Source organism: Siniperca chuatsi, linkage group LG4, assembly GCF_020085105.1.
Source record: "Siniperca chuatsi isolate FFG_IHB_CAS linkage group LG4, ASM2008510v1, whole genome shotgun sequence".
NCBI lineage: Eukaryota > Metazoa > Chordata > Actinopteri > Centrarchiformes > Sinipercidae > Siniperca > Siniperca chuatsi.
In genome coordinates this window covers 1,572,566-1,593,534 of record NC_058045.1, presented here as the reverse complement: position 1 = coordinate 1,593,534, position 20,969 = coordinate 1,572,566, and the positions used below count along the sequence as shown (strand labels likewise).

General features: G+C 41.5%; 1 protein-coding gene across 5 annotated transcripts in view; it reads right to left on the bottom strand.

The window, feature by feature from the left end:
• Positions 1–20,969, bottom strand: part of bcar1 (BCAR1 scaffold protein, Cas family member) — a 141,288-nt gene that overhangs the window by 2,598 nt on the left and 117,721 nt on the right. For 4 of the 5 annotated variants that reach the window (XM_044192502.1, XM_044192505.1, XM_044192504.1 and 1 more), the window contains 5 exons: positions 14,852–15,001; positions 9,057–9,152; positions 3,004–3,384; positions 1,289–2,170; positions 611–697 (listed from right to left, as the gene is read on the bottom strand). In XM_044192502.1, the coding sequence (XP_044048437.1) occupies positions 611–697; positions 1,289–2,170; positions 3,004–3,384; positions 9,057–9,152; positions 14,852–15,001 (1,596 nt within the window). The remainder of the gene's footprint in view (positions 1–610; positions 698–1,288; positions 2,171–3,003; positions 3,385–9,056; positions 9,153–14,851; positions 15,002–20,969) is intronic. The other variant, XM_044192503.1, reaches the window with a different exon arrangement.

The following is a 20,969-nucleotide window of genomic DNA, read 5'->3' as shown; positions in this document are numbered from 1 at the left end:
TTTTATGATTTTGCAACAAAAGTGCCACCTAGTGGCCGACTGGAAGCAAATTTTGCACCGAGCCTCGGTGGGGCACCAGAAAGTACTGGCCCAGGTCATGTTCATGTTAATCTGACAAACCTATGTGGAGATATCGCATCACTTCCTGTTTTACTGCAACCTACAGGAAGTTGTTCCTTTATAACTTGTATCAAAATTCTTTTAATAACTTTTGATCATGAGGGTCCATAGATTCCACGTGCAAGATTTCGTGCAGATCGGACTCACAGCCTAGGGGGCGCTCAAAAAACTTGGTTTTGCATATTTTGTGGAAAAAATTATTGGCGGAAATGGGCGTGGTCTATACCAGTCTATTCCTCCCCTGTGTAGGCTGCAGTACCACTTTCACCAATGAAAATAAATAAATTAAAAATACAAAAATGTGAGCGCTTTAATTTTACCCCTAATCACGGCCTAAAGGACCACTCACTTCTTCATTTCTACTGTCATCTATGTTCACTCTCTCATACAAACATAATCACAGAACAAATAAAGGGACTGAGGCAGAGAAGGATGAGGACACACACACACACACACACACACACACACACACACATACACATACACATACCTGTTGCTGTTCCAATTGTGTCTTGTGTCTGATGATGTTGCCTTTCTCCAGCAGCTGTCTTTGGTTCTTTTCAAACTCTTCCTTTCCCTGTCAGATGAACACAGACACACAGGTGTTACACCACTTGTACACACTTACCTGATACTTACCTTGTACACATCTCTTTGTTTTTGCATCAGTAGGATCACATTTAATACAGCCTCTGTCTCCCTCTAGGGGTGACAGACATGAACTGCAATAACAGTGAGGGACTTACACTAGCTCCTGACACACATACGTTTGTTTCACTATCCCTGTGGGGGACCGTCATTGACATAATGCTTTCCCTAGCCTCTTACTCTAACCTTAACCATCACAACTAAGTGCCTAACCCTACCCCTGACCCTAAACCTAACTGTAACCTGTAGCCTAAAACCAAGTCATTAACCCTCAAAAAGCCGTCTCTACCCGTGGGGACCTCAATTTCTGTCAGTTAGTGTGAATTCAGGTTAAAGTCCCCACCGGGATATAAGAACATGAAACACACACACACACACTGAGCTGAAACACCAATTTTGACTTCAGTTCTTATAATGTAATGAAGCTATTTGTAATGACACTAGGCTTTTTCCAATTACTATATAAGTGTATGTGTGTGTGTGTGTGTGTGTGTGTGTGTGTGTGTGTGTGTGTGTGTACCTGTAAATGTACGTAGTCATAGTCCTCCATCCAGCCTTCCTCTGTGGTCTCATATGGCCTGTCCACACCTTCCTCTTCCTCTGCAGCTGTAAACTTTGGTGGAGAGGGGAGGGGCCGCGACTGAATGTTCACCTTCTCCCCTCCCTGATAGCTCCCACTTCCTGATCCTGTCATGTGACCACTGATCTCCCCTGGAATTGGAGGAAGTGGCACTTGCTGCTGGTGCCTGTTGGTCCGTTTGAAGAGCAGCGAGGCATTACCATGGAGAAAGGAGGCGAGTTGCTTAGCATCGTCTGGGATGCCTCGCGCTGTCATGATTAGTCGATCTAAGTCATCCCCTCCTGGTGGCGATGCTGTGAGCGCTGTGTGCGACCAGGAAAGGCCGTCTAAGCTCTGACTGTGTCGAATCAAACTCTGGAAGACCTCCTCCATCTTCCCCACCTGACGGCCCAGTTTGGTCGGCAGAGAGCGATCTGTGGCCTGGGCGGCATTCGCCACAGCGCCTCGGGCAAATTCTAGGAAGTCTCGGACAGTGGTGCGCACCCGGTCAGCAGCCTGATGAATGGCCGGGAGGTTCCCTTCCAGGTGAGCAGGGCTTCTCCAGTTACCTGTGATGAATGACATCATGAGGGAAACGCTGGACTCAACAGCTTGCTGGAGGCGAGACAGACGCTCCATGGCCTGCTCCAGGTCCAAGATGAGAGGTTTCCCTGGAATGGAGCCAGGGGCTGGAAGTGAGGAGGAAGAGGAGGTGTCGCGGACAGGGACCATGTCTAAGGATGAAGCAGAGTGGTTGCTCCGTGTGCTTCCTGTGCTCGAGGCAGACAGCCGCTTGAAGGACATGGTCAGCTCCTCGCTGGTGGATTGGGCATCACGCACAACCTGGAAAACACATACCACCACTGAAATACTGTAGAGACTATCTGGATGAAGGCAGGATGTACAGAACCTTAGCTAGCAGTTTCCCCATGTTTCTTGTCTTTGTGCTAAGCTAGCAGTGTTATTTCATTAATAAAGACTATTATGTAAAGTAGTTGTGCATTTCCACAATAAAAAGAAGACAAACCCTAAATAAAAAGTAACTTTTGAAAATGATTACCATTTTTGCCAACAAATAGAAACTAAATGATAATGTGAAAGACAGATGAACGGACAAATGAATATTACTGTCTTAATGCAAAGTCTCAACAACAGCTAATTAATTGATGATCCCATTGAAGATTGAAGTTGAAGTGCCAACAAAACCGCAGGGACAAACTACGAGAACAAGCAGGTCTGTACACCAGACATTGCTAAAAAGGGACGCCAGTGTAAGATCATCACGTCAGCGGTAAAGCCCCTGTTCGTCCCAAGCTAAACCCAGACCGTAGAGAACACAGAGCTGCAGTAATGCTCGGTGAGCAACAATCACTGAGTTTGTAATTACGATTGAGTTTACTGAGGAGCGTGAGTGTGTACCATGGAGCAAAGTGACAGGTGTTTGAAGTCTGCTATAAACAGGTAAACAGTGCTTTTTCTGCTAACCTCATGATAGACAAGAACAACACCTGTAACCATGGAAACTGTACAGGTGGTGGTGACGGCTGTAGCCTCAATATAAAAATTAAATAAAAATTATACTAAAGGTTCATTGACAAAAACTTCACATCTGAATCTTGATTTAAAACCAAACAACCATCTTTGCCAGAATGTGGGAGCGCCTTTAACTCTCCTACCTGTGGTGGGACATCGTAGACATAGTGGTCTCCCCTTTCTCCTCCTTTCTCCTCTCGTTCCCGAGGGAAGTCGTAGACATCCTGGGTGGGGTGACCTCCGGTCCGCAGGCTGGCCGGGATGTCATAGATCTCCTGGGGGGGCTGGCTGATTCCGCCCCTGTCTGCATGATAATGTTTGTCAGTCACGATGGGGGGTGGGACGTCGTACACGTCCTCTGGAATCGGCGGCTCGTCGTCCAGGTTGTTGTACAGGTACTGTCCAGGAGGGACAGGGACTTGTGGCTTCAGTTTGGCAAAGTGAGGTGGTACGTCGTAGGTCTCCTCTCTGATTGGTTGAGCATCAGGGACGTCTTTACTGACAGACGGAGGGAAGTCATAGACCTAAAGAGAGAGAGGGAAATATCCTGTATTACATAAAGTGTTTTATTTTATTGTTCATTTTTTAGTTGCGTTTGTACTGTATGCATGTATGAAACTGCTTTACAGCACCGTTACAGTTACAGCCCCACTTTCTGGGGCTTTTGCCATGAACAGTTTTAGTTTCCAAGTCTTACCTGACAGATCAACACGCATGTTATGATGTCTGGAATATTTTCAGGTTATGGCTCATTGATAGCTGTCTCTTTGCTCTTATTTACACCTGATCAGTCTTAATCACACTATTAAACTGGGTTAATTCTGTAATTTCACAGTCTGTTCATACTGTATAATGAAGTGTGGTGCCTCTTGTCAGCAGCACCAAGGGAGGTGATCATCACTATAATTGAACTTAAAACGTGCCATATATATACATTTTGTAAATTACGGACAAAAAACAAAAAGTAAGTACAGTGAGCTCCCAGATCACCTTAGTTTGTTGGGTCAGTTAGTTGTGGGCAACTGTATTTTTATAGCTGGCTACTATAATGCAATATAATGTGTTGTTAAGCCCTTATTAGTTGGTGACGTGTTTTGTCAGTTAAGAGTCTGATACAAAATAGTTATACATTTTTGTTTCCAAAATTCATCAGAGAATGTGTGAAAATGTGCCTTAAGGTGTCACACATCTCAGAAGCTTACATCCAAGAGGAGATTTTGACATTTGATATTGTTGTATTAGTAGTTTCTAGCAATGCTAACAGCGTGGCTCTACGGACTGCAATGTCGGTTAGTCGGCCGGTTCACCACTGTGGTCCAGACTGAAATATCTCAACAACTATTTGATAGATTGCGATGAAATTTCATACAGACATTCATGTTCACCCGAGGATGAGTCTTACTGACTTTGGTGAGTGAGTAAAATATCTAAATATTGAATGCATTGCCATGCAATTTGGTTCAAACATTCATGTACCCCCTCAGGATGAATTATAATAACTTTGGTGATTGCCTGACATTTCATATATTTAGCACCATCATCAGGTCAAAGTTTCAATTTGTCAAATACTTTGGTCTATGACCAAATGCCTGCAAAACTGACATTCCCACCAGCCCCAGCTGTACTTTGTGTTTAGTGCTGAATAGCAAATGTTAGCATGCTAACTAAGATGGTGACAATGGTAAACATTAAACTCATAACAGAGACACTAGCATGGCTGTAGTCTTATTAATAATCATGTAGGTCTTAACTTCTACCCTTATTTTTGTGATGATATTTTGGGACTGTGTTTTGCTGTTTATGTAACATTTTGTTGTGTTATCCATTCTGTAAAACAGCCTGACAAAGGTCCTGTGCCGAACTGCGTTAGTTGAATAAGAGTGGACTTATGAGTTAAGTAGTTTTTTCCAACCATTATCTTTCATGATGTGATTTTCTTGGTTTTTGCTTATATGATGAAATTTCCCAGATTTTTTGTGTGACCAATTTTTTAAGCATCCATTATGGAGGAGGCATTACATATAAAAAACAAGTAACTGAAGTATTGTGTTGACATTACATAACACATCTACATCTATTCACTAAGGTAAACACATACGCATTAAAAATTGACATACATTTACATTAACATAGTGAAATGAAAATTATAAATAATTTTCCAACCTCTATTTAAACCTCCTATAATCCTGATTATAACTTTACCCCCTCCCTCCCATCCGTCTTTCTGACCCCCTCCCAACCCTCCCCAGCGACCAGAGTTATTTTCAGCTATAAAATTATAATTCTCAGATCTTATATAGATATTATTTCTTTTTGTATTCTTTTTTAAAAATATCGACACAGGAGATACAGAAATAAACATACTGTGGGTTCCTACATACCCCAATTTAAGATGTTGGTTAAATGTACGAATGAACCTGTATGGACATGTCAGCTACTGTAGGCCGAATTAGTAAGTCACATGTAGAGTAATACATAAAACCATGCATCATATTAGCCGATATGAATATAAGCATATAACCATGGCATAGCTTGTGTCAACTGTAGCATTCACAGTACTTCATGAAAATCCAGAAATCCAAATAAATAAATAAAATACATGCTCACATATGGCATATATACACATACACCTGTACATATACATCCATACACATACACATCCATGATCGCTACACCTTGTAGCTATACAATCTACAAAATATACAATCTACAATGCGGTTATATTTATGATATTACTTTTTCCATTGCTAGAGCAAGAACTTCTGTTACCTCAGCCATCATACCCCGTATTGTTCCTATTGGTAATTCTAAAGAAATTCAATTCAATTCACTTCAAGTTTATTTATATAGCGCCAATTCATAACAGAAGTTATCTCATTGCACTTTTCCTATAGAGCAGGTCTAGACTGTACTCTTTATAATATTATTTACAGAGACCCAACAAATCCCACCATGAGCAAGCACTTGGCTACAGTGGCAAGGAAAAACTTCCTTTAAGAGGCAGAAACCTCAGACAGAACCAGACTCAATGGTGGGCGGCCATCTGTTTTGAGAGAGAGAGAGAGAGAGAGAGAGAGAGAGAGAGAGGGGGGTTTGGGGGAGGCACAATGCAAAGACCACGTAGAATTATTTTTTTTTTTAAATAGTAAAATAGTAATTGTAGTGTTAATATTAATAAATTAGTAATAATAGGAATGACAGCTATAGGAAAAATAATAAGCAGTTGTCGAGCAGGTGGCCCACAACCACAGATCCAGAAAGAGCCACATAAAATGATGAAAGCCAATGGTGTATATTTAGATCATATACAATATTTCCATCTCATTACTACCATTTCTTTTGCTGCTGTTATTCTACAAAACAATGTTTTTTTTTTTTTTGATGGCTTGATAAAGCAAGAGAAGAATCATCATTCAATAAAATAATGTTTGGAAGGCAGGTTATAATTGCATCCATTATATCTGAAAAAGCTCTTGCTACTTGTATCCAGAATGTATTAACCCCCACCACATGTGTATGTAAGTTCCGATTTCATTTTGTGAACATAATCAACATATTGGAGTCAATTTAAGTTGTCAATGTTTTCTTAGAGATAAATAAAACCTATGAATAACTTTATAATTTAGCAACTGATGGTTATAATTACACGAAGTGAGTGGAATATTATTCCAAACTCTCCTCCAATCAACGTTATGTTATGATCTATGTTCCATATAGTCATAATGCTCAACTCAGTTGTTGTTGGATTTTTTTGTACAAATTTGACACAAAGCCCCTGCCATGTTTATAACCAGTTATTATTTCTACAAGTGGGTGAATGGGTAATGATTGAGTCCATGGAACCCCATATGTGCGCATGGCAGTGCACAACTGTAAATAAAAGAAGAAAGATGACCCTGGGAAATTAAATGTATCTTTCAGGTCTTGGATGGACCTTAATCCATCATTGTTGTAGATATCTGAGTGGCTGTAAATGCCACAGTTTTGCCACTGTGGGAATGTATGATCTTTCTACCTATTTGTATGATATTATTATTGAATACTGGTGTATCTATGTGCCATTATATTGCCACATATAAATCGAGTGGCTTCTAATTGGTCCAAATTAAGTGCTACAATACTTATGTGATAAACCTGAAAAAGTACATTTTTATATGGTGATAGAATATGTTTTTCTAATTGGACCCAAGGTGTCTTAAACTCCTCTTCAAACCATTTTTACAATGGACGGAGCATAAAGGAGAAATAATACTAAAAATTTGGGATATTTAAACCTCCTGATCTATTATGACGTTGGAGTATTGTAGTTCCAATCCTTGGTTTTTGTCCTTTCCACATACATTTTGAGACAAGATTTTGCAATCTATTCCAATAACCCGCTGAGGGAGGCATTTGCAACATACTACTACAAAAAATAACCCTTGGGAGTTTAGTCATTTTTACAATAGCGATTCTGGATGCTAATGAAATTGTCAGTTTTGACCATCCATATGTTAGTATTCATTGCTGCATTTAGGGGAAGTAAGGAAGATTTTTCTAAACTGATCTTATAACCAGATATGATCCAAATTTTTTTATATATTTTAAATGATTGGAGGGGAAGTCGGTACCTGGTCTAGATATATTAATAAATCATGTCTTATGAATGGTGCCTTTCACTGCTATCCCCTTCACTTCTTGGGAATTTCGGATTTTTGGGGCTAACAGTCCTAAGGATAGGGCAAAAAGCATTGCCGAGGCTGGGCACCCCTGACGGGCACCCCGTGCAATAGCAAGCTGTGGAGAACACTGATTGCCTGTTAAGACCATAGCCATTCGATTACAATATAAAGTTTTAAGCATGTCTATGAAATCTTTCTCAAAACCCATATGCTGCATTGTGTACCACAAATATGGCCACTGAAGCGGGTCAAAGGCTTTTTCCACGTCTACAGACAGCTCTGCACATTATGATGATAGAGTTTGCCATAAATGTATAATATGCAGGAGACGTCTCATATTGTCTGAAGACAATCTGTGCTTAACAAAACCCGTTTGGTCTGGGTGGACCAGCATCGGCAGTTCTGTCTTGAGACGACGGGCCAGTACCTTTGCATACAATTTAATATCACAATTATGAAGGGATAAAGAGCGCCAATTTGAACATAACTTGGGGTCTAGAAAGTGTTGGTATATTAAGCCCATCAAAGAAAAAAAGTTATTTTTTACACTGTTCTTTTGAAGAATATAGTTTCATATAAAAATGTTGAAACTCTCGGTTAATTAAACATTTTTCATATAGTAGAACTCCATCATTGGACATTTCAGCCATTCGATCATTTTCACATATTTTACTAGCTAGTATAAAACTGGATCGGCTACCATCAAGGTATTCTATTTATATTCAGCTTTATTTATATTCAGGTATTCAGCACTTTGTGTAAGTAAGGCATTTAACTCAACTTTGACTTTGGATAATTCATTTTCAGGATCACAATACCTCTGTTGATCTGCAATTAATCTAGCTTGAGTATGCTCTCGATCTGCGATCTCTTTAAGGTAAGTCTTGTTAAGACCAGAAGGAAATGCTATCGTGTTATTTCGAATGAAACCGTTGATAGCATCCCATAAATACCCTACATCCTCCACAGAATTCTTGCTGTAATGATTTCCTGTAAAGCTGATCGAAACTGCTCACAATACCTTTCATTCTGTAAGAGTGTTAAATTGAACCTCCATCTTGGAGCCCGGTTTGGAGTACTAGGAAATCCTAAATAGACAATTTCTGTCATCTGCACCAGATTAGTAATCTTAGATGATATCAAGATATAATCAATTCTGGAGTATGTTTGGTGTCTAGCTGAGAAAAAAGTAAATCTTTGTTCAGTTTTTGTAGTTTTCTAAGATGGAAATAAGTCCAAGACTTTATTGTTCTATCCCTGAAAGCCTGATATGTTGCATATTATCATATATATGTTATAGATATTTATAGATAGATGTGGTAACATTGCTGAAATATTCTCCTGGAGGACAGAAGGGGTGCCAGAATCTTAATGTTAATTTATCCTGTAAGCAACCGCAGGGATACAGTATGCCATATACCCACACATACACAGTATATCTTCAAATTGCCAGTATCAAGCAATTGTAACAAGACTGTCATACTACATATCTGTGACACATGAAAACACAACAACTTCCAGATCCAAAGCCTTACCATCTGCTGTGTGTTCTTGTCTGTGCTTGCTGGGGTGTCATAGATATCTTGGCCATTTGAGGGCCCCTTCACCACCATGGGAGGAGTGTCATACACCTGAACACAGAGAAAAAGACAGACATAAATAACATGTTGTTACACACATCACACTAGACACACACACACACACACACACGTCTGGAGGCCAACAGCCAGCTCCTCCAAACACAGGGTTTCTGCAGGGTTCACCAAGTTATATAACAGTTTTAAGACCTTTTTAATACCCCAAAGAATTCAATTTCATACCTGTGTCACGATCATACCAGCCAAAGCATGTATGATGGAAAACCAGTAGAGACAATATGGCAAGCATTACATAACAGTAACTCCTTATGATATAATTATATAAACTAATGCAACCTGGGCCTGGACAAGCGGCATAAAATGGATAGATGTATTAAAATGCAAAAATGACTTAATTTAATTCATTTAAGTTCAAGGCAAGAGAAAATATTTTCTCGTTTGTAAATGAAATTTAAGACCTTTCAAAATCTTCGAAGACCTTTTTTGAGGAAACTGAATTCAATGATTTTAAGAGATTTTTCGAGGCCTGCAGATAAATACGTTGTTTTAATCCTTCAGTAACTGTTCAACATTACACTACTGTATAATGGGCACGATGGCAGATGTACATGACAGTGTTGTTCTTGGTACCAGATGAGGTGATAATTTCATACAAAAAAAGTAGCTGCTGTCTTGGGATGTCTCTACACTACACATAAAAACAGGCACACCTTGAAGTAGATGGGAAGTTTAACAATAACAAAACTATTGACTGAGAAAAAGAACAGATCAGTCAGTAAGACGGGCCTCTGAGAACATGTACATAAGTGCAAAATCCTGATTTTGTGTGCACACGGGTCAAACTCTGCTCTCATAATTTCTTCCATTTGATGCAGAGTTTGAGCTCTTGAAAATGTGAGCGGGTGCTTATCAACACTTTCAGGCAGACAGACTTCAACGGGACACACCCATATCTGGTTTTTATGTATTGGCTCATAAAACAAGATGACCCTTAAGTCCAGTCCAGCGTAGTGTTTCTCTGCTCTCTGTTGGACTTTGCATGCGAGGGGAAGAGAAATCCAAAACTGAGAGAGAAGATGCTTTAAAGGTCCTTTAGATTCTTTCTAACCACCTGAGCATCACTGCCACATCACAGAATCTAATCTGAAATACAAAACAGTAAAGACAGATGTGTACAGGTATGATCACACACACACACACACACACACACACACACACACACACACACACACACACACAGCAAGTCCTAAAACAAGGCTGAATGCATTACATCTACTGCGTCTAGGGAGAGAGGGAAAGAGGAAAGGAAAGGAAAGCAGCACAGTGGGGATGAAGAGGTAAAGAGGAGAGGGAGGCAAGAAAGAAGAAAAGGAGGAAAAGAAGAGAACAGAGGTGCAGGAAGAGGATGGAAAGAGAAAGAGGAAGGGAAACAGGAGGGAACGAGGATATAAGGAGGAGGGGGAATGTAGGGAAAGAAAATGGAAATGAATAAAGACAAGCGAAGAGGAGAGAAAGGTACAGCGAAGCGGGAATAGAGAAGAAAGGGTAAGGAAAGAAGGAAGAGACAAGAGGACTAGACAAAGAAAAGGGAGCGGTGGAGAAACGACAGAAAAGAGAAGAGAAAAAAGGAGGTGAAGGGGGGGCAAAGAGCCATCCCAGGGTTTTCAACCAGTGTGGTTTTGGTCACATGACCAGCTCTCTATGAGACAGTAAGCTTATTGAGGAAATGTCCATCTATCAGCACTCCCTCCCTCAGTCCTTCCTGTCCTTCAGTCCTCTCTTCACTCGTTACTCTGTCTCTCACACATACTGGAATGACTTCCTGCCCCTGCCTCTGACGTCGAACCTCTGACACACACACACACACACACACACACACACACACACACACACAGATGCACATGTGTGTGTACAGCAGCTGGGATGCCACTTCCATCCAACTGGGGCATTTACACCTCTATGCCTGTTATACTGGAACAATGACAGACAGACAGGCAGACAGACAGACAGAGAGAGAGAGAGACAGACAGACAGACAGAGAGACAGACAGAGAGAGAGAGAGAGAGAGAGAGAGACAGACAGACAGAGAGACAGAGAGACAGACAGACAGAGAGACAGAGAGACAGACAGAGAGAGAGAGAGACACAGAGAGACAGAGAGAAACAGACAGACAGAGAGAGACAGAGAGAGAGAGAGAGACAGACAGACAGACACAGAGACAGAGAGACAGACAGAGAGACAGACAGACAGAGAGAGACAGAGAGAGAGAGAGAGACAGACAGACAGACACAGAGACAGAGAGACAGACAGAGAGACAGACAGACAGGCAGAGAGACAGACAGACAGAGAGAGAGAGAGACAGACAGACAGACAGACAGAGAGACAGGCAGAGAGACAGACAGACAGAGAGAGACAGACAGACAGACAGACAGACAGACAGACCATTGCTCAGGGGCGTGTCCAGGGTTTGGCCACCCCAGGTGAAAGTAGATGTGAGAAGTGAGTAAATTAATGCTATTCCGACGTGTGTGTGTGTGTGTGTGTGTGTGTGTGTGTGTGTGTGTGTGTGTGTGTGTGTGTGTGTGTGTGTGTGTGTGTGTGTGTGTGTGTGTGTGTGTGTGTTTGCATGGACGTAAGTCTGGACATGCGACCGTGGCTTGGTGGTAGAGCGGTTGTTCGATCCCGGCCCACATGTCGAAGTGTCCTCGGGCAAGACACTGAACCCCGAGGCTGTGCCTTCGGTGTGTGAATGTGTGTGAACGTGTGTGAACGGGATACGTAGTTGAAGCGCTATAAGCACAGTCCATTTAGCACTGCCATTCTCACGTTCTCTTTCAAATTGAAAGAAAAACTGAGATTAAGAGAGACCATCACACAAAGAGAGAGATGAATAGAACCCAAACCCAGCGCCCTCCATGCTGCAGATCCTCTACATTCATCACATGACACTGGGTCCTGGAACCTTGGCACTCTGCATGTTGCCCCAGAGTTTGAGTCCTGAAATCACAGACGCTAACGTCAGCCGCCCAGCTGATTAACTGCCTCTTACAGTTCTGACTGGCTGGAACCAAAAGTTCACCCCCCCTAATGTAAGGGCAGCTCTCACTGCAGAGAAGTACATAAAACCTGACTTAGTTATTACAATTTTGACCAAATACAAACACAAGTCAAAACACATACCAAGGATATATGTACTGATTTCTTAGCAGACGGAATTTTAATTTCAGTTCGTCTTCAACCAAAAGCATACATTCTCATCTGGTAATTTCATCTAAAAACAATTTCTCAATTGAATTTTAAGAATTTCAATATATATGATGGCATATATTGATATTACAGTAAGATACAGAATGAATACTGTGATAAAAGGTTTGTATCCATAGTGCACATCATGATGGGCACAAATGGATACATTTGCTCTGACAATAAGAAGGTACAGGTATTAATGGGACCAGTGCGTGGCAGAGAACAGCCCCTACACCATTACACCTCCTGGACAGTAACCATGCATGTTGAGTTCATCAGCTCAGCTTTCTTTTACACACACTGACTTGACCATTGTGGTGCTGCAGGAATTACTATGAGCTTAAAAAAAATGTTTTCCTGTTCCACAGTCCACTCAGTGCTGACGTTCCAGTGTGAACATTTCTGCACAGACATTAGAAGATGTCTGCTGTCATACTACAGTACATACATACAGTAAGTAATTCAGAATATGCTGATGATATGGCTCTCGTCATGTGAAGGGGACACTGCAGAGGAAAGTCTGTATTTTAGTCATGTAACATCCTGTCATGGTTTTGGGTTTGTGTTCTGTTATTTCCTGTTTTATTTTGGTAAGAGTTCTCCCTCATGTGTCTTGTGCAGTTTCACTTCCTGCCTGTGATCAGTTTGCTTGCCCTGTGTCTCGTTGGCTCCCCTACCCGAGTGTCTTTAACGCTACATTCCAACCCCTAACAATCATAGGCCTCCCTATTGAAAAGGTTAGTTTCCAATACTTAGGAACTTACACACAGGATAACACAGATTGTTTTGTTTTGTTCTAAAAAGCTATGCAGAGGTTACACCTACACGGAAAGCTTCATGACTTCGGGGTGAGCCAGAATACTCGTGAAATGGTCTACAACAATCTGGTGGAAAGCATCTTGTCTTTTAACATGGCCGCGTGCTACAGACACTTAGATGTCAAATGTTAAGGGAAACTGGCAAGAGTGGTTAATACAGCCAGTCAAATCATCGGGAAACCACAGATGCTACGTAGTGGCAGGCATGTGCTGAATACCAGAAGAAAGCTCTTCACATAACAAGCGATCCGTCCCATCCATTGTACTCACAATTTGAATTGCTTCCCTCAGGAAGGCACTTTAGACGGCCACGAGCCACCAGAAATGTCTACACGAAATCATTTGGCCCAAGCGCAGTTCAGTTATTAAATACATAGTCGATCGTCACTTCCTTACCCCGCCCCTCGCTGAATTTGTACATTAGTCTTTTTTTTGTGGAATTTGTGGTGAAGCCAAAGACAATTTTCCACGCTGTGGACAATAAAGTTTCTAAACTAAGTCGGATGCATGATGTTCTGAAATCGCCCGCTGTACACCACAGCTTTACTGTGATGTTACGTGTGTGTGTGTGTGTGTGTGTGTGTGTGTGATTACTTGTTATGGTCAGAGCCATCTACCATGACCGTCTCCCACACAGCAGACATTTTGATGGACTGCCTTGTGTTGTGATGAAGGACCATGACTAAAGATAGATTGAATATTTACATACATTTGTACCTTTACAACGCAGGACTACTGTCACAACATCCACATCTACAGCTACTATTACTAACCTGCTGCAGCTGGCACATCACTACTAACAATAACCAAAATAATAATTCAGGTTTTTTCCAACTGATTTATTTTCACAACACTTTCAAAACTCTTTACACAAAATGCTAAACTAATTATCAAAGATGAAAATTGTCAAAATGTGACTGAAAATGAATACAAAAGTATCAAATGAGGCAATGCATCATGCCTCAGGTTTTTCAGTGCATCGCAACACTGTGTATGTTCATCATTGGATTTTAAGAATTTCTGCGTTTTAAAAATGAAATGCTCATTATAAAACAATGCTCTAAAACTTATTCTCATCAAAACAGAGTATACAAAGGTAACCTTTTTCAAGAACATACAAATATATATGAGAAATGTTTAACTTACACTTAACAGAAACTCAATATAACAGTTAATGGAAAAAATGTATGTTGTGATGAAGTGATTAGCAGTTATGTTTCAATGCTATTGGGTAATGTTACAGTAAATGTTACGAATACATTTTGAATTGATGTAGTGATCTGATTCTGATCCTTAACAGGAGGTGGCTGTATTATGAGGACTGAGCATGTGATTGACTGTTTTGCACCACCTATCTATGCATATCTATGCACAGCATTTTGGCTTTAAAGTTAACACTTTAGATAGGCATGTTGTCTTTTTGCAAACCAGGCATTTGCATATTGAAACACTGTTGTGAAAACTGAGCCAAAGCAATCGTGAAATATAATGAAAGCAACATTAATCCAATATTTCTATGCAAACCAATCAAAGTGAATCATTAGAATCAGATAAGATCTTTATGTGGTACTGCTAGATCATGCAACAGACATGTGATCTGAATCATATCCACCAGGAACACATCCAGTCCAGAAGAATCACACACACACACACACACAGCAGTCTGACCTGTGTGTTGTACTGCTGGCGGGCGGGTGGCACGTCGTATATGTCCTGCTGGGTCGGAGGCTGATGTCTGGGTGGGACGTCGTACTCGTCCTGGTCTGGTTTCACTGTGTCATACACATAAACCTGTCCAACCCGAGTAGGAACTACCACCTGGACACAGAAATAGGCAGGTGAGATTCAAGAAGAACACAAAGATATATAGTCACAGCACAAACGTTAGTCTAAAGGTAACAGGACGGATATCAACCCTACCAGAAATATTTGATAATCATATCAACAGATAGAGAAAAGCTTTACGTTTATTAACAGAAAAACATTACGGCAAAAACAAAGATAAAAAATTCATTAAGCCTGTGTGTAAATGACCATTGAATCCCCAATCACTGAAGTAGGTCGTCATCTTTACCTCCAACCATAGAGGGCAGTGTTGCCATGGAACTCCTGAGAAAGGCTTTCACAAGAAAGGACTTTATTATTGAACTTGAACCAAATGTTACTTTGTTTGTTTTTGGTTGACTAATAATTCTTGCTGCATACTTAATGTGGACATTGTATTTTTATTTGTTTTATTAAGTGTACATTTTTTACCTCACATGCTTTTATTTTGAAGTCTGGAAAAGGAAGTGCAGCAGCACTCTTTGTGTACATTGGCGCGCTTTTTACGTGAAGCGCCATTCTGATTTAACGTTAAGAGAGAAAGGATAAACCCTTGGGTACTCACTGTACAAATGTTTGTTTTAAAAGGTTTCTTTCTACATCTTAGCTCCTGGCTGAAGGGCACAAGGTACCGTTTTAGTTTTATGTTGTGTGGTAAACTTTGAAGGACTTTGAAGTGTTTGGTTTAGCTATATCATTCTTTAGCTAATGTTGTTATTGCCTCGTCAGTGTTTCTCTTGATTTGCACTCCAGATAGATTGTTTACAGTAAATCAGCACTTCATTTGGTAATTTTATATAATTAATTTACGTTTTTCTCTCTAAATTGAGATTGTCCGTTTTACCAAAATTAATTGATTGTTAACTCGGGTGTTTCATGTAACGTAGTTAACATCGCACTCTAAAAGGAGATTGTTGTAATTAAAACAATTCATATAGGTTATTGCATTAGCCAGTTTGCTAAAATGTGATTTATTTACACATTATTTATGATTTAAGCCAATTAATTGCAAATGTGTATTCGTTTATATATTTATGGATATTTGTATACTATTTGCAGGCAGATGTCTAATGCTTGTTTGTTGTTTTTATTCAGCTCTTACGGTGTTTTTGGAAATTAAATTCTTTATAAACATCAGTTCCTGAGAGTAAGATGCATCTGTTCAGCCGGGAATGCTACAGTAAGAGCTTTACCCAGAAGAACAACAGCTTCACCTAATCAGTCCTACCTCACCTCTGAAAGCTGTCTAATGACAACCAAAGGACTTGATATGATAATCTAGTCCAATGCACGCCTGTAAAGAAAATGGATGCTTCTGAAAATAAGGACCTCGACCAGCAAGTGGAGGCCCCTCATAATGGAACGGAAGAGGAGGAGCTTCACCGTTCTGGTCGACAACGCAACCCCACGGAGAAGATGCGTGCGTATAAAGAGGAGGAAGCCCTAAAAGGGAGAAAAGGTTGATTCAGCTGTATGAAAAATGGAAGGACCTGGCTCGCAACACAAGGGAAGAGCTAAAAACAGACGTTAGTGAGAGTCAACTGGTAGTTCTTATTAACACACTTGAGAAGGGAAGGGATGATGTTATGCATGTCTACCTGGAAATCAGAGATTACATTGCTCCATCCAGTGACACTAGGCGCAGAATCGACACTTGTGAAGCTGTGACAAAAGATATTTCGAAGATAATTTTTGACAGAATGGCATGTCTTGAGGACTTTGACAGAGAAAATGTAAAACACAGCCTGCGTGATTTACTCCATCACAATTATGCTCGCTCTGTCTATGGATCCACAGTCTCACGCCCCACATCATCAAGGTCTACAGTTATGTCCATTGCAGCCAAGCGTGCAGATGCAGCAGCTGATTTAGCAGCCAAAGAAGCAGAATACTCAGTCATACAAGAGATTGAAGCTCGAAAGTGTGAACTGGAAAAACTAAAAGCAGAGAAGGATCTAAAAGCAGCTAGAGCCAGACTACAGGCCTATGATCAAGAAATGGCACAGGAAGTCAGCATACATTCTTCACACTCACATACAAGGGAACAGCAGGATGTAAGTGTAGCGGTGCAGCAGCATGTAGTTCCATTTCCCATCCAATGTCCTACCAACATCACAGCAACACTACCTCCTCCAAAATCTGATATATCTTATCTCGCTCAAGCTATCCAAGATAGCATAGCCCTGAACAGACTGCCTACAACAGAACCATCTGTGTTCAGTGGTGATCCTATCCAGTTCATTGAGTGGAAGGCTGCATTTGTGTCGCTCATTGATGGAAAGGCCATTTCTTCTGCCGACAAGCTGCACTATTTAAAAGGTATGTTGGTGGGCCAGCTCGTAAGTCTCTTGATGGTATCTTCTACAGAGATGATGATGAGGCTTATAATGATGCATGGAACAAGTTGAACCAACGGTATGGACAGCCATTTGTCATACAGAAAGCATTTAGAGAAAAACTAGCTAAATGGCCTAAGATTCAGCCTAAAGATGCTGAAGGTTTCAGAGATTTCTCTGACTTCTTGAATGCGTGTCATGAAGCTATGCCTCATGTCAAAGGGCTTGAAATATTGGATGATTGTGATGAAAATCAGAAACTTGTACACAAATTACCAGATTGGGCAGCAGCACGGTGGAACCGCCAGGTCACGCAGACACTTATTGAGACTCATGACTTTCCAAAGTTTATAGATTTTGTGACCTTCATGTCAATGGAAGCAGAGGTTACTTGCAATCCAGTCACCTCCTTCAGTGCTCTTCGTGCCTCTGACCCCACTTCAGAAGAACGAAACCTTAAGGACAGTAAAGGAGCAGGGCTAACGTCTTTCACATTCAAACAGCTACAGAAAATAAACAAAATGATAAAAACGAACAAAAGCCCACTAAAGGAAATTATAATATGTGTCTCTTCTGCAAAGACAGCAAGCATAAGATTCACAGCTGTTTTAAATTTGTGGCAAAGTCATTAGAAGAGAAACGGAAATATGTGAAGGAGAACAAGCTCTGCTATGGTTGCATGAGACCAGGCCACAGCGCAAAAGACTGCCGTCACCGTCTGTCCTGTGACACCTGTAGAGGTAAACATCCAACGTGTCTACATGATGAAAACTACACAAAGAAAATCAACACTGCACCAGTCTCAAATCAAGGTGACACAGAGATGGCTACTAGTACGTCTCACAAAGTAGAGAATGATGAGCCATCCACCAATACTTCAATGATAGTGCCAGTGTGGGTATCAACCGAGAGGAATCCAGCCTCTGAAAAACTTGTTTATGCTCTGCTTGACACCCAGAGTGATACTGTGTTTGTCGACCGAGATCTGAGCAACAAGCTACAAGCTGACTCCTGTCCTGTGAGACTGAAGTTGACAACCATGACTGCAAAAGATGTTGTTATGCCGAGTGAAAAGGTGTCCGGTCTCAAAGTAAGAGGCTTCAGCTCCACTGTTGTCCTCAACCTTCCTCCTGCCTACACTAAGGACTCCATTCCAGTGAACCGTACTCACATCCCTACTTGTGACACAGCACGACACTGGAAGCATCTCTCTACAATAGTGGACAAAATTCCACCACTGCAGGATTGTGAGGTTGGTCTCCTAATAGGCTACAGTTGTCCAAAGGCTTTGGCACCAAAACAGGTGATTTTAGGAGGAGATGATGAGCCTTATGCAGTCCATACAGACCTAGGATGGAGTATTGTTGGTCGCCTGTCCACACACCATGAATCACAAAGCTTCAACACCATCTGTCATAGAGTAAGCACTAAAGAGCTTCCCCAGTGACTCCAGCAGATGTTATTAAGGTTTTGGAGTCTGACTTCAAAGATGCTGGTGAAGATAATAAAACTGTGTCGCAGGATGACATCCTCTTCTTGACCAAACTGCAGCAAGGCATAAGGAAGAACGATCACGGGCATTATGAAATGCCTCTCCCATTCAAAGAGAGACCTCACTTGCTTAACAATAAGCAGCTTGCCATTGTAAGGCTCAGTCATCTTAAAAGGAAATTGTTGAAAGATGAAAGGTACAAGGAACACTATGTTAGGTTTATGGAAGAGGTCATTGAGAGAGGTGATGCGGAAGAAGTGCATGATGAAGGAAAGGTTGGAGAGAAGTGGTACATCCCTCATCATGGGGTGTATCACCTAAAAAGCCAGACAAGCTCCGTGTTGTCTTTGACTGCTCCGCCAAGTACCAGGAGCCAGCCTCAATGACCATTTGCTCCAAGGCCCAGATTTAATGAATAAGCTGACTGGTGTTCTCGTAAGATTCAGACAACATCCAGTTGCCTTTATGTGCGATGTCGAACAGATGTTTCACCAATTTCATGTGGAAGAAGCAGATCGAAACTACCTCCGTTTTCTCTGGTGGAAAAACGGAGACTTAACTTCACAGCCACAAGAATACCGCATGAAGGTCCATCTTTTTGGTGCTACCTCATCACCTGGATGCGCCAACTATGGTCTGAAACATCTCGCCAAGGAGAATGAGAGTCACGTATCCTCTTGGCTCAAAATTCATCACAACAGACTTTTATGTAGATGACGGTGTCACCAGTGTAGCGGCGCAGAAGAAGCTGTCCAGGTAGCAAGAGAAGCTCGACAACTGTGTGCCTCAGGTGGTCTTAGACTGCACAAATTTATTTCAAATGACAGAATTGTCCTGGATAGCATTCCAATTTCTGAACGAGCCGTTGAAGTAAAAGCCCTTGACCTCAACCCGATGACACCCCTTTAGAGAGAGCTTTAGGGATCCATTGGCACATTGATTCTGACAGACTCAGATTCTCTGTTGACCTCAAAGACCAGCCAGCAACACGCCGTGGCATACTATCCACAGTTGCATCACTGTATGATCCGCTGGGCTTTATTGCTCCTTTTGTGCTCAGTGGAAAATTAGTGCTTCAGGAAATGTGCAGAAACGGAACAGGCTGGGACGACCCTCTTCCTAAAGAATTGCAGCCAAGGTGGGAGCTTTGGAAGGCTGATCTTATGAACTTGGAAAGGATCAATATACCCCGCTGTTATGTACCTGCAAACTTTGGAAAGGTCATAAAAGAGAACTTCATCACTTCTCTGATGCGAGCAACAGCGGATATGGCCAGTGTTTCTATTTACGAGTCACAAATGAAGAAGGTAACATCCATTGTGCCCTGGTCATAGGTAAATCCAGAGTTGCTCCCATTAAGGTCCAGACTATTCCCAGGCTCGAACTGACCGCTGCTGTCATCTCAGTTGCCATGAGCAATATGCTTAAACAGGAGCTGGAATATGCAGACCTAGAAGAGCACTTCTGGACCGACTCCCAAGTAGTTTTGGGGTACATTAACAACGAAGCACGCCGCTTTCACACATTTGTGGCAAACAGAGTGCAGAAGATACATTTCAGCTCTACTCCTCAACAGTGGAGATATGTTCACACTAATGAGAACCCTGCTGACCATGCTTCAAGGGGTTTAAACGCTGGTGAGATTCTTACATCCAATTGGTTGACAGGGCCAAGATTCTTATGGAAGAAGGATATACCTCCTGTGGCAGATATTGACACAGCACTAATGACTGGAGATCCTGAAGTGAAACAGGCTCAGACACTGAGTGCAGAAACAACAGAAGTCACCCTCTCAGACCGCTTGTCAAAGCTGTCTTCATGGTCTGGAGCTGTCCAAGCTCTGGCTCGCCTTGTTCGCCGAGCCAAAGGGGATAAGTCCATCGGTCACAGTACGGTAGCTGAGCGAGAAGATGCTAAACGCATCATCATTAAAGACCTACAAAGAAACACCTATACAAGGGATATCAAGTTATTGAGCAAGGGGGCCCAGCTGTCACCTAGCAGCAAGCTGTATCATCTTGATGCCTTCCTAGATCAAGACGGACTACTCAAGGTGGGAGGAAGGCTTTGCGATGCACCCCTACCCAACTCAGTCAAACACCCGGTGATCATTCCTAAAGATCACCATATAACA